The sequence below is a fragment of the Apteryx rowi genome, unplaced genomic scaffold (assembly GCF_003343035.1).
Source record: "Apteryx rowi isolate R43461 unplaced genomic scaffold, aptRow1 scaffold_1094, whole genome shotgun sequence".
In the NCBI taxonomy this organism is placed as follows: domain Eukaryota; kingdom Metazoa; phylum Chordata; class Aves; order Apterygiformes; family Apterygidae; genus Apteryx; species Apteryx rowi.
Genome location: NW_020447302.1, coordinates 88,891 through 101,831, shown reverse-complemented (window position 1 = coordinate 101,831; position 12,941 = coordinate 88,891). Strand labels below are relative to the sequence as shown.

The 12,941-nt window shown below is 40.2% G+C and overlaps 1 protein-coding gene across 1 annotated transcript in view; it reads right to left on the bottom strand.

The window, feature by feature from the left end:
- Window positions 1-2,381: 2,381 nt before the first annotated feature.
- The window catches only part of LOC112969604 (protocadherin alpha-C2-like), a 50,237-nt gene continuing 39,677 nt past the window's right edge, over window positions 2,382-12,941 (bottom strand). Inside the window, exon 5 of the mRNA XM_026073053.1 lies at window positions 2,382-4,285. Coding sequence (XP_025928838.1) covers window positions 3,983-4,285 — 303 coding nt within the window. The 3' untranslated portion in view covers window positions 2,382-3,982. The remainder of the gene's footprint in view (window positions 4,286-12,941) is intronic.

The following is a 12,941-nucleotide window of genomic DNA, read 5'->3' as shown; positions in this document are numbered from 1 at the left end:
TAAGCACTGTTCTATAAAAGTAGCTTACTCACATATCTCCTGGGGAGAAAGCCAATTAACAACCTAACGGCTTCTTCCAAAAATGGAAGTGGTTCTTCAAACACATAAAGGGAATGAGGAGGAAGGGGAAATTAAAGACAATCCTAAAAGATATCAAAGCTGACTGCAATTAGTTCCATAATGGATTTTTATGCATGAAATTTGGGAAATGTATTTTGGGTGCTACATTCTTCCCCTTACATAAGATCAGTGGAAAACTTTAATTGGCTGTCCTGTGATGTCCTGACCTAAATACAGAGCAGAAAGAAACTACACAAGACTATGTTTTGCAAGTCTAATATAAAATGAGGTATCATCATAATAACACGATGTAATTAATATGCAACATAACTCAGTCTTAACTGTTATAAAAATCCATTGACTGTGGCCATTGACCTTTTATACATGAAAAACACGCTTCCAAAAACAATGTACTCACAGTTTAGCACTGTGGATTCAACTGTTTAAAAAAAAATGCTATTTTCCTTTTTACCAAAATCTGCAATGTACTTTTCTCTTGCTCATTTTGTTGTCAGCAAGAGGATAAAAGAAACTTTTGTTTCTTGATTACTGTTGGTCTTGGCCACCTCTGAGTCTTGATTCTCATTGCTGGGCAGTATTTAAATCGTAAACCCCAAACTGTCTGGCAGAATGTGTTACCCAAACTCTGCCCCCCAACCCACAGTCCTCCAAAAATAATTCATTCAATAAATCACATTTCTCTCCTCTTCCTGGATATCCAAAACCAAAGATGCCAATGGTATCATTTGTATACTAGGTTTGAAATAACCAAATTTCACTTCAGACATCTCAGTATTCCAGTTGTAGTAGAGGGTTCAAAGATGGAAAAAATCTTTAAAAAGTCTGGTGGGGCATCTGATTCAGTCTCCTGAAAATACAGAGTGAATCTGTATAACATATATTTCACTGCTGCAATCCAGCCTTATTTTAAAGAATTCCAGCAAGAGCATCTGCAGCCCTCTCCCCTAGGAGTTTGTTCTCTGTTCTATCAGACCTCCATACAGGAATGCTTGTCTTCATGTTTTTCCTTACCAGGCCATCCAAGCAGTCCTGCTTAGACCTCCTGCAGTAAGCATCTGCATCAGTGTCAGCACTGGCAAATGTAATTTTGTGTTAAAATGGGCAAATCAGAGACATGCTGCAGCTCTTGACCTGTTCTGAGAGAAGAAAGCCTTCAAACCGGAACACTGATGAAAAATGGAAGAATCAGACTGGAAGATGAATCAGACTGGAAGATGAATCAGAATGGAAGAATCAGACTAGAGGAAAATACAAGCACCCAAAAGACAAAAGGTGAAAAGATGAGACCGCTAGCAAACTATTGAAAACTGTGGTAAAACATATCAACAAAAATAATACATAATAAGTGCAAATTTTTATTACTTTTCCCCTACTCTCTTTTACCTTTGGTCAATTTATAATTTATTCAATCAAAAGCAAAAAGAGATAAAATGTTAAAGATTCCTGTAAGAGTTATATCTGTGTTGTGCATTTTTGCCAGAGGCGTTGATAAGAACTACTTTCTGATCTATAGTACAACACAACAGCATCCTTTCACGTGTTTAAGTTAACACTGTAACTCCAGTTTATGAACATTTTGGGAACTCTTGCTTTAGATCACCAAATGGAAAAAGAAGTTAAACATACTTACATAGGACACTTGCATATCATTTGCAAGGCTGAAAAATTAATAGCCCCCCCCCCCCCACACACACACAACTTATGCTTTTTCCTCTTGGTTAGCCTACAAAACCGAATCAATGATTTTTTTTCTCAAGTAACATAGTCTCTTTTATTGCCAGTAATATGAGACTGATAGCAAAAGAAAATTCTGAATAAACCACATGAGGCCATTTGTCATTCATAAAGCTCATGCTTTGAGATATGAAGTTCTTTCATTAAAGCCTTACCTTCTGTGATGTCTTAAGACTTGCTGCAGGTTTTTAAAATGAATGATAATTGACCTATTCTGAACTGTCAGCAGTCTGGGAACTTAAAACATGCAGGGCATGTCTCAAGAAATCCAGTTGTTCTCTTTGATCCTAGATTAAAAGGACTGTTAGAAATTTTAGAGCTGTGTAGTTTCTTAAACAGTTTCAATTAATAGGACACTTGAGCTTTATTCTGTGAATGTAAAATAAAGTAGAAAACTCCTTGGAGTTCCCTCATCAGCTATATTCTGTTTAAAAGTACATGTATTGGTTTTATTTCCACATCCTCCATCACAGTCAATAATCCATTTATACCCTTAGGTTTAAATTCATAGGGCTTTAGCTTCACTGATGCTTACCAATAAATCCCAAAATGCATGCATGTCTTGATTTAAGAAAGATATTTTACTTGTGTTTCATACACAAAAACTGATAATCAACAGTGGCTTAAAAAATTAACACTACTCCACCTTCTCACAAGTGTACAAAAAAGAAATAATGGATTTACATTCAACAGTAAAGCTTAAAGTCCACCCTAATAATAGTTGCATTGACATTCACATACACAAGCACAGAATAAATATTTCAGGATTCTTATAAGAGCATACAGCATACATACAGTACTTGAATTTTACATAATGAGTGTTAGTAGGGTCAGCAATTCATAATCTCGTATAAAAGTAAAACTAAAATCAGAAAAGGGTGTGTGGGAGGTAACACCAAGGTACTGCACAGAGCTAGCAGGTTAGTAAATCCATTTGTGTGAGGAGTTTGCTTCTGTTTCTTCATATTAGGACAGTTTGCAAATATGTATTCAAAGTGCATATTAATGCAAAAAAAAAAAATCATTGTACTTATTCACACATGCAAGAGGCAGCCCCCAAGTGACCCGACAGAATAAAGCTGTTATTGGCAAGTGGCCGATATAATACAGATGTTTCAGGCAATTTTTCTAAAGCACTTTAATAGCAGCAATTTAATTTATAATGGCTCTAGTCTGACTTCTGTTTGGGTTAAAGGGCATCATTTTTTAAACATTTACAGCTATATTTCTTTATAAATAAATATCTCAAACAACAAATAGCATAGTTAACATGTTTCTTTTCTCTCTCTTTTGCATATGTGTTGTGGAAAACCTCTGACCTTTTCAGAGACATAATGTGCAAAATAATGTTAGAGTGGAAATAGGGACACAGAGCATCACAGTCAGTTACATTCCTGGGATGTCAGCCCTGCCCTTCTTACACTCTGAGGACTAGCCTTGCCAGGGTAATGCAGGGCTTTAAGGGACAATATTCCCAATGGCTTGGTAAGAGATATAATTTATGGTATCTTAAAGAGCTGTAAATGTGAGGTTTGATTTGCAGAAGTGTGTACAATACGTCATGTACAGGATTCAGTATTCCCACACAGCTACTTCTCTAGATTTGAAAAGTCTGGTCATCTCCTTTCAGACATTTCCTTCCCAGCCCGAACATCTTGGAACATTTTTGTTCATTAGGTGTTTCCTCTGTTGCATATTTATCAGCTCTTCTTGCGTCTTATAATCTGATCTCACATCACCTAGCTGACATCTGCACACAAATATTTCCAATCAGATAGAGGGTGCACAACATTAAAACTTTTAAACCTGTCTATAAGTGTCATCAAGACAGGAGCACAGGAACCACAGTGCAGAGAGTCCAACCTCTCACTGGCTGTACTGTGAAGATTCTCCTTTTCGGCGTAGGAGAAAGGAAACTTGTGTCTGCTTTTTAGATTCTGAAAACAAGCCAGAGTGGAGAAAAAGAGTTAACACCAGACTTAATAAAGCTTTTAAGACAAAACCTGTTAAGCAATTTAGACAGACACTGTGAATTTCCTGCTGATTTTCTGAAGTCTGTACATACAGGAAATTTGTTAACAGTAGGAAGAAGTTGGGAGTTGCTACATAGGAGAAATCTGCCATTATTACAAAAACTGGCTAAGTGGGTTCTTTCAGTATAAACCCCTCACTGGTCACTGTTCTCAGTGGTGCTGTTCCCCTTTTCTTTTTTCTCCTGAGTCTTGTTTCCCTTCTTCTTTTTCTTCTTTTTCTTGGTCTCCTCCTTCTTGCCAAAGGTAATGAAGTCACTTTTGTCAATTTGGCTGTTTGGTGGCTCCTGCCGGATGGAGATGATTGCAGGAGATCCTGGGATAATGAATTTGTCTGGCAACTCACCAGGACCACCTTGTTTGGGATTGCCCGGTCCAAATTTAAAGGTCCAGCTGTTGCTGTTCACACCAGCTCCCACTGGGGGGGACACCTCTCCTGCCTCAGGTTCTGAAAAAGTAAAAACAGCAAGAAAAGCTTAAAGCATCATTAGGCAAGCACTCAGTGACTATCAGATTCCTATTAAAAAGCTACAGCTTTAGCCTGGGTCTATGTTGATTCTGTGGTTGCAACAGTGCGAGAACCTGGATGCTCAGCTGTGTGATACTGACTGGTTCAGGTCCTGGGCGCTCAATACTAGTACGCACTGACCCACCCCACACAGTGTTTGGCCCAACACGCTCTGGATCCCATGTGGTGCCTTGAATACAATTATTCTTTATGTTTCTTTTGAATTTGAAGTGCCTGCAATAGAGATATCGCTGTGTTGCAGCCCATCAGAGCGGTGTTTTCTATCACAGTACCCAAGCATGTGTATTGAGTGACCAAAGGTATGTTTGATGGTGCCAAGCCTTTTGGGACTGTGTTAGAGCACAGTTCAGGTCAGAGGCAATCAAACTTGGCAGTGTGCACATCCATGCTGGACCCCTTAGCAAACTATCTTGTCAACTGTGTCCAGGATTCCCCATGGAGGCAACTAGATGGTGCACCCCAGAAAGGAGCCTGAGAGCAAACTAGTATGTATGCAGTGTGGCTGATCTGCAGACAGGGTCATGGAGCAAAAATGGGAGTGAGCTGAATTGCCTGCGTAGAGACACTGCAGAACTCCTTCAACTGGGGTGCAAAACTTGGTCTCAGAAATATTCACAGTCTTCTTCAAGGTGAGGTTCTAACAACCTGTTCCCTTTTGCAAGGGAATGTGGTGTCTCTTGTAAAAGATTTGGAAAATTCTTCTAAACTATGAAATCATATGCAAAATGGGGAAACAGAGAGGGCTAGTGCCAAAATTGTGGTGAGCTGTCAAGAATGGTTTAGAAGGAAAGCAATACTGCAGTGAGTTTGCAAACTGAAAAGTCCGCACTACTATGCTTCTTTTCCTTTTTTCCCATTGTAGTACCACAACATCAAGGCTGAGAAACACTAGAGCTTGCTGACTATCTCTTGGCACTATGAACAGGCATGGCAGAATGGCAGACCACAGTATTATATAGGCAAATATAAAGTGAAGCTCTGTCACCAACTTTAAGCTTGCATTATGAAACAAGATTTTAATCTTACTTCCCTGATTTTTCCAAGACTGAGCCAGTCAGATTGAAATTTTTATGTGTGTTGCTCTAACAACAGCAATTTTCTAGCGTAATGAGATGTGACACACACTGTGTTCTTCTACGATAAGGAAGGTCTTAAAAAGTAGCTGTTTTCTTTTTTCTTAAACTTTGAAAGTTCTTTGTAACTTACAGTAACTCCCAATTTTGAACAGGAACCACATATTCACTTTACCGTATCATTTTATGTACTTAAAGGATTCTGATCTGGGGAAACTGTGATGCTTATGCATTGATTTTAAAGCCCTCAAATCTGATGGGAACGTTCTTGTCTACATTCTAAAAGTGTGATACTACAATTATAGGACCTGTCACACTAGTAACACTCCTGCCTACACACAAATGTTTACAATACTGCACACACAGTGCCAATACCATGGATCTGATTAAGTCTCAACGCCATTGCATTCTGCATCAGTACTGTCTTGTTCCATAGGTAAAGCTCTTCCAAACGAGAGGAGGGAGATCTGCATCGCTATGAAGAAGACATGGGAAAAGAGTACGGAGGGGTTTCGCATCACTTGGAAGAGGAGACAGGGCACAGGAAGGAGGAAAACAAACACAGTAGGAATCCTTGGTCTCCCACTGGTGAAGGAGGGCAGGAAGAGGAACCACAGTAAACAATCTAGGGGGAGATCTCCAGTGTTTGCCAAATCAGAAGATGCTAGTCAATAAACCTCATGTACTGACTGTTCTGCACCACTGTAGTGGTAATGAAGTATATTGTATTTGCTTTAGCAGTCATTCCATGAAATGAACAGCATCTCTGGTACTTCTGATTCTTGTTTTATGATTCTCTATTTTCTGTTATGTTGTTCATACAGTTCTCTATTTTATGAAATAACATACATGTCATGCATGCAGACATAAGGCTTTCCTGACTTTAAAACTAAAGAGGACATCTGTATAATATATTTGTCACATGGAATCTTTGTAAAAAGGGGATATGACTATTTTTACAATGTAATGTTTAATTAAGTAATAGAAGAGTCTGTACACTTCTTTTTCCCCTAAGACTGTTTTTGATGATGAAGATTTGACTTGGAGTTTATATTCTTCCCAGGAACTGCTGAAGTTGTTTTAGTGATGTTAACCTAATCTTCCTATTCTCAAATTTCTTTTTTAAGTTATTGTTAACATGGAACTTGCTGTATTTTTTCCTCAATTGCAGCTTTCCTGTAAATTTTTTATGGCCTTACCTATCAATTTCAGGGCTTTTTGAATGTTTGTTGTTGGTAACAGCTACATCCTAACAAGCCCTTTCCTACCCAACACATTAATAAGAACTTCCAGGCTTCATTTGTGTTTAATAAAGTATTTTGGTCAGGTACATTTCATATCTTTTGTTTCTTTTAAATAATAAGTTACAAAGCTGAACATTGTGTGTCTTGGCTTATTTCCAAATTATGAATCTATTGTCTTTCTTCAGCAATACAAAAATCTGAGCTTTCACATTGTACACAATAAATTAAGCCCTATTTGACAAATAAGATCTTTCTCCTTCCCAACACCACCATGCAGCACTTATTCCAAATAACACTGGCCCAGATCCACTGCTCTTTTCCTGTTGCTGGCAGAGGAACAGCTGAAGGTGCCCTCAAATCAGTTGTGAACTATCGTTGTTCTGGGCTGGGGAGAGCCCTGTGATGGTGAATAGTCTAGAAACTGCTTTGAAGTGTATAGGGTTACAATGCTCTATGGACCACTTGACCGTATTAGGTTGGGGGCAGGACATGAGGCAATGACAATGACTTTGTATTAACCATCTTACCACATAAATATGGTAACCTGCAAGACCCATTTAAGGATACAGGCATCCTTGAGGTACAGTGTCTTTTCTTTGCGTGAAAACTGTTGCAAGCCTAACAGGGTGCATATACACGTCTGCATTATTGAAATCTAATTCAAAACAGGATACTGACCCTTTAATCTGGTTCTGCCTAGACAAATCCACTCACCAGATGAAGTTAGTAGCATTTATCACAAATCCATCTGACATAATGCAACCAAACACAACAAACCCATCATATCTACCCTGGAATCAGGAGTCTGTCAAACCAAAAACTAAAGGGTTTGCCTGCATTTTTGTGTTTTTTCCTGGTCCTTGAATATGTTTGTTGTCCTTATAAACTAAGCATATTAATACTCCTTAATACTCACTAAGCCAAAGGAAACTAATTATGCTTACAGCTGTGTGGAGAAGTCACATACAAAAAGACAGAGACAGACGGAACTTAATGAGTTAATAATCATCGTTTCCTAGGAGTGGAGCTTCAGCAGACTTCTCAGGAAATTTAATTTCTGCTTGATTTACCTGATAACGTGTATGTTTATCTGGATTGGCAGGCTGGAAGGTCACAGTTCAGCTGTATCAACAGTGCTGTATGTTTAGGCATTTCAGATCAAGGATAAACGTCACTTACCTTCTAGTTTCCAAAGCCCCCTTAAACAACTATTCTGTTTCTAATCAGTGGGAATTTAAGAACAAAAACTTTCCACTTAGATGCTATTTTACATTTGACATGATTAGTTATGCTTCTCCTGCCTTTTTTCTGGCTCTTATTAAATGCTTTAAAGCTGTTTATCAAACTTAGAGAAATAGCTAAATAAAGTAAATCCTGCATCTATATTTATACCACTTAATTTAAAATGCTATACTTCTCTTCTTCCTGCAGCTAAATATGTTTTCGTCAAAGTCGACAAAAAAGCACAGTCTGGACATTTTTTGATGTTTCGCAAAGGGTTACTTTGGAGGCTGCTCCCCTCCTCCTTGTCTTATTCTCAAGGAATATGGCAGCCTTCATATTCAATGGCCAAATAATTTATTTTTAAAGTGCATGCATGCAGCAGAGCCCAGAATCTAGGCTGCACCTGCAGCTCCTCATGCTTCTTCGCCTGTATGTGTGCACACTAAAATGAAGGATGAACTTTTCACCTCTTCCATTTTTTTGTGCTCTGACCAAATACAAGCGTCTCAGCATACTTCTGAGAGGGAGCTACAAAAAGATAGGCTGATGTCGAGTAGTTCATATGTTTAGTTGGGAAGAAAGGACATTTAAATTCTCTTCCAAAATACTTATTTTTCTGTCCAGTGACTGTTATCTGAAATGCACAGGCAGACCTAGATGCAAAAAACACATCCTAAACTCAACTAGCTGAAAGCTTGAATCAGTAGGGTATGGTGTCTAGCTACTTTTTCTCTTCCAGAGGCATTTATGGGTCATATGCTGCAGCCTTCTACCTCTCACATGACTTGAAAAGCACACAAATTACAGTCAGTAAGCATATGTTCAACAAGTCCTTAAAAAAACCCAGTGCTATGCAGGTATCATAAGCTCAAAGATCTCAGAAAGGGAGCAGGTTGCAGGTGAGATGAGTCGCCCTGCTGAGCACACTGCTTCTCTTTGCTGTGTTCCAAGCAGTCCTGATCTCAGCGTGCAGATTTTTCAAAGGCAACCAACTTTCAACTTTCCCCATGCTGGGTACAGGGAGCCCAGGCACAAGGTTTGCCTGGGATCCCTACAAGGAATGGGATCCCTAAAAGTTAACTTTAGTACCTAAACTGTGGGCACCTATTTTTTTTTCTTAGATGTGATACAGAGGATGAGGTTTCCCCATCCTAACTTCAGACATCTAAAAAGCAGGTATCTAATCTAAACTATATAATCTAGTTCTCAATACAGTCTATAGATAACCACCCTCAGGCAGCAGTTCAACTGACCTAGTTTAAATGTCTATTTTTTAGATGGAAAGAATTATCTCTGTCCCTGTCCTCTCTCTCCTGGAGCTGTCTTACCTTGCTTCATTAACCACAAATAATGCCCAGACAGCCAGTTTAAACTAGACAACTAACTTTTGGGTGGCTAATGCAAAGTGTCCTCAGAAGCACTCTCAAAGTGCACACTCAGAAGCAAAGCAAGCAACATCACGGTTTGGGGGATGTTTTACTGAAGACCATGCCAGAGTATTCCAAAAAATGAAGTAGGAAACTAATCTCTTTAACAGTGACAGTCATAAAAATCCTGTTCAAAGATTTGCAAGATAAGGCCACTTTCTCAGCCCTAATCTCTCCATGCATTTAGGCAGGCATTGGCACCATCTGTTCAGAAATACCCGAGTGAGATCAGCAATACCGTAAAGGATGCTTCATTTCCACTCCTCAGAAGGCCACATTTCAGTTACAACAGCAATGATACCTGCACAGTTTGGGTCTTGAATAATATTCTGCTGAAAGACTCTGAAATACAGGTCTGTCACTGAGATTTACAGTGCTGTCTTTTCAAAGGCAATATTTGTGAATTCACTCAGTTGCAGGGTTGCCTTTCATCAGCTTGTAAACCATGTGAGCTGATATGTAAGAGGAACAAAGTCGAAATGCTGAGTGATGGGTATAAACAGTCTGAAACTGAGATGTCTTTTATGGTTGGGGAAAAATGCCTACTCACAGAACACGGCATCATTCAGCCCACAAATCGATATCATATCAAGACTAGGTAAAGAGTGCTGAGTTTTTAATCGCAGTGACAATATTCTCTTTTGAGGAGCTATCTGTGCTTTTCCTGTCCCTGTTTAGCCCCAAAGCTACAATCTGGTGTTTACTAGGAACAGGTGGTGCTCACTTCCGATAATGCGAGCTGACCATATATTACGAGTGTCACGTATATTGTCTCTACCTCCTACGCCTCTGCTGCTTTCCTAAAGAACCTTTGTCAGAAGATGGCTAAGTCAGTGTGAGAAGAGATGTGCCCCTGCTGAAGGGGGAGAGGAGGGAGGCATTTCTATGCAGCTCTGTCTCCCTGTAGAGACATTTTTGACGATGTGACATACTCAGCCAAGATAGCAGCTTGCCTTCATTCTGTTCCACCCTTCCCCATTCACCGCTTTGTCTCTGTCTCTAAAAATTTGGTGGCTCATGGACCCAAGAGGTCATTCAGACAAAAGTTTTCAATCAAACCATCTAGTATTATTGAGTTCAAGTGAAATCTTTTCGAACAAATTTTCTAGCCACCAGAACCATGAGCCTAGGAATAGCCCCTGTCATTAATCACAGACCCTTCTGTCCCCAGGTCAGAGTAGCAATACACTTACTAATTAAATGAATTTATTTAAAATGGAGATCAGGCTATAAGCAGGAAACAAATTGCAGAGAAAGCTAGTCCGTTAACCTGATTTCTCTCTTCCCTGACTCCTCTGCCGATGCTGACTGTAGCTTCTGCCTCTGGCAGGCATAATGAATATTCACTGTTATAAAGAGTCTGACATCCTGAACTGATTCTGAAGCAGCACATCAAATGCAGGCAGCATGCACTGAAAAACCCTCTCCGTTTCATTCTGAGGATCTCTGCAGACATTTTGGCTTCACTGATCTTCCCTAAGCCTTTTCTGGATTAAAATGTCCATTTAATCTTTTTTTTTTTTTTTTAAAAAAAACAACAACAAACCAAAAAAAGCAAGTAAAAATCCATCATCAGCATTAAAAAATGACACATATTGAACTGAAAGATGGGGAAATGATTCAGCCAGAACAAAGCTGAACCATTTTAACTCTCAGTTTGACAAACAGTCTCAGCCATCTCTAAGGACCATGTTAATTTGGAGTCTTAAAGAGAAAACACATAAATAATTCTTGCTCTCTGCCCTTCCATCTGTTTGACTTGTTCTGACTAATGATTAAGAGACAGGATGAATGAACAAAATGAAATCTTTTCCCCATCAAAGAGTCTGTGGCTTTAATCCCTTGCCTGGATTTAAAGTCAGTAGCATTAAACAGGGTAATTATAGCACATATGTTGTGTGAGATCCCTAACCCCCCACTGCTCCAGCATCCAGCTACAAAGCAGGGGGCAGGCATGGGGGTCACTTCCAGCTCAGGCTCAGGTTACTGTTCATGCTGACTTTTAAATTTAATTTAAATAGTGATGATCTATCTCATTATAAGAAAACAATCTTATATGTCTGTGTATTAAAGTAGTTATCTTAGATATCAAGTAGCTCTGCCAGCATATTCTGAGATATATAAAAGCAAAAAATGGATTTTCTTGCTAGCACAGACCTGCTGCAGCCAGAGCACAACAGAGGGTAAATGGCTTCTCACAGCTGCTGAGCAAGCAAGCAGAGTAAGGCTTCTGTAGCCCCAAGCTCCTATCACTCTCTCTTCACAAAAAGAGGCTTTTCTGCCAACAAAACCATCAACCTTCTCAGATAACATCTTTCTAACGCTGTACCTATACCCACCCCTGCTCTCACTGGCAGAATTTGTCTGTTACTCCCTGCTCAGCAAAAGCTTTAACCTTTTCCTCACCAAACTGAGAACTGCACCTTCATCTGCTGCATCACTGAAACTGCACGCACGCACATCCAGGCTGCTCTGCATTGTCCTTCCAGCAGCAATCAGATGCTGGACTCTAGCGGATGTAGCATACGAATATTTGCATTATGCGCAGGAGCTGTCAGGGGGACACAGCTCCTGCAGCCTGTGGTAGATAGATTTTTGTTTGTGCTTTTGRCAAAGTCTGCAGGCCCACGGTAACAATTTTTAAGAGTTCATACTTAAAACTCGATTATTTTCATCTTATAAATGCCTTGTAAATACAGTATGGGCAGCTAGAGCACCAACCATTGTGCCCTCGTTTTGATGCGAACAGTAAGGCAAACGGCAGTGGGTAAAGCAGGGACATCGGACCCGGGCGGGGGGGGGAGGCTGCTCTCCCTCTAGCCCCCGGCTGCAGCTACGCGTCCGCCGGCTAGGGATCGCCGAGCCGGCCGGGGATGGCCCTTCCCCTCGGGCCCGGCGGCGGAGCGGCCTCCCCGCCCAAGCCCCTTCCCCGCTGCGCCTTCGCCGCGCCGCCGCCGCCGCCGCCGCCCGCCGAGCCTCCCCCGGGGCCGGCCGGGGCCAGCCCGCCTGCCGCCGAGCCACAGCGGCCCCAAGTCCCACGGTGGAGACAGCGGTTGATGCTTCTCTGAAACATCCCCAGTTCTCCTGCCCCAAATCCTGAATTTCCTTGACACACCTCAAAACCAGGCCGATTTAGGTAGGGACCTAAAAACATGCTTGAGAGCTTTGCTCCATGTATCTCTGTCTGCAAAAAACGATCCTTTCTGCTGTTCCCGGGTTCTGCTACGCAGCCCTCAGCAGCATTTGCTCTGCAATTTAAAGTTCAAAATATCAGAAGTTGCTGCTATCTTAACTTCAAGGTAATCTGTTATTTTGTTATATTTACTGCGATGAAAAGCCAGCATTAATTTCATTTTTTCTAATTTTCAGTTGGCAGGAATGCAATTTAGCTTTAAGAGTAACACCTATATAAGTTCCTATATTTTGATATATTAAACCAGCTTCTTAGCAGCTATTATGGGCAAATACATCTTTCATTACCTGCAAACATAAAAAAAAGTCATGCATTCAAAGCAAAACAACAGAAACATATTGAAAAGGAAATGCAATACTCAAAAAAGGTTAAAGTTTGAATATGGACTCTTGTTTAACCATATTTG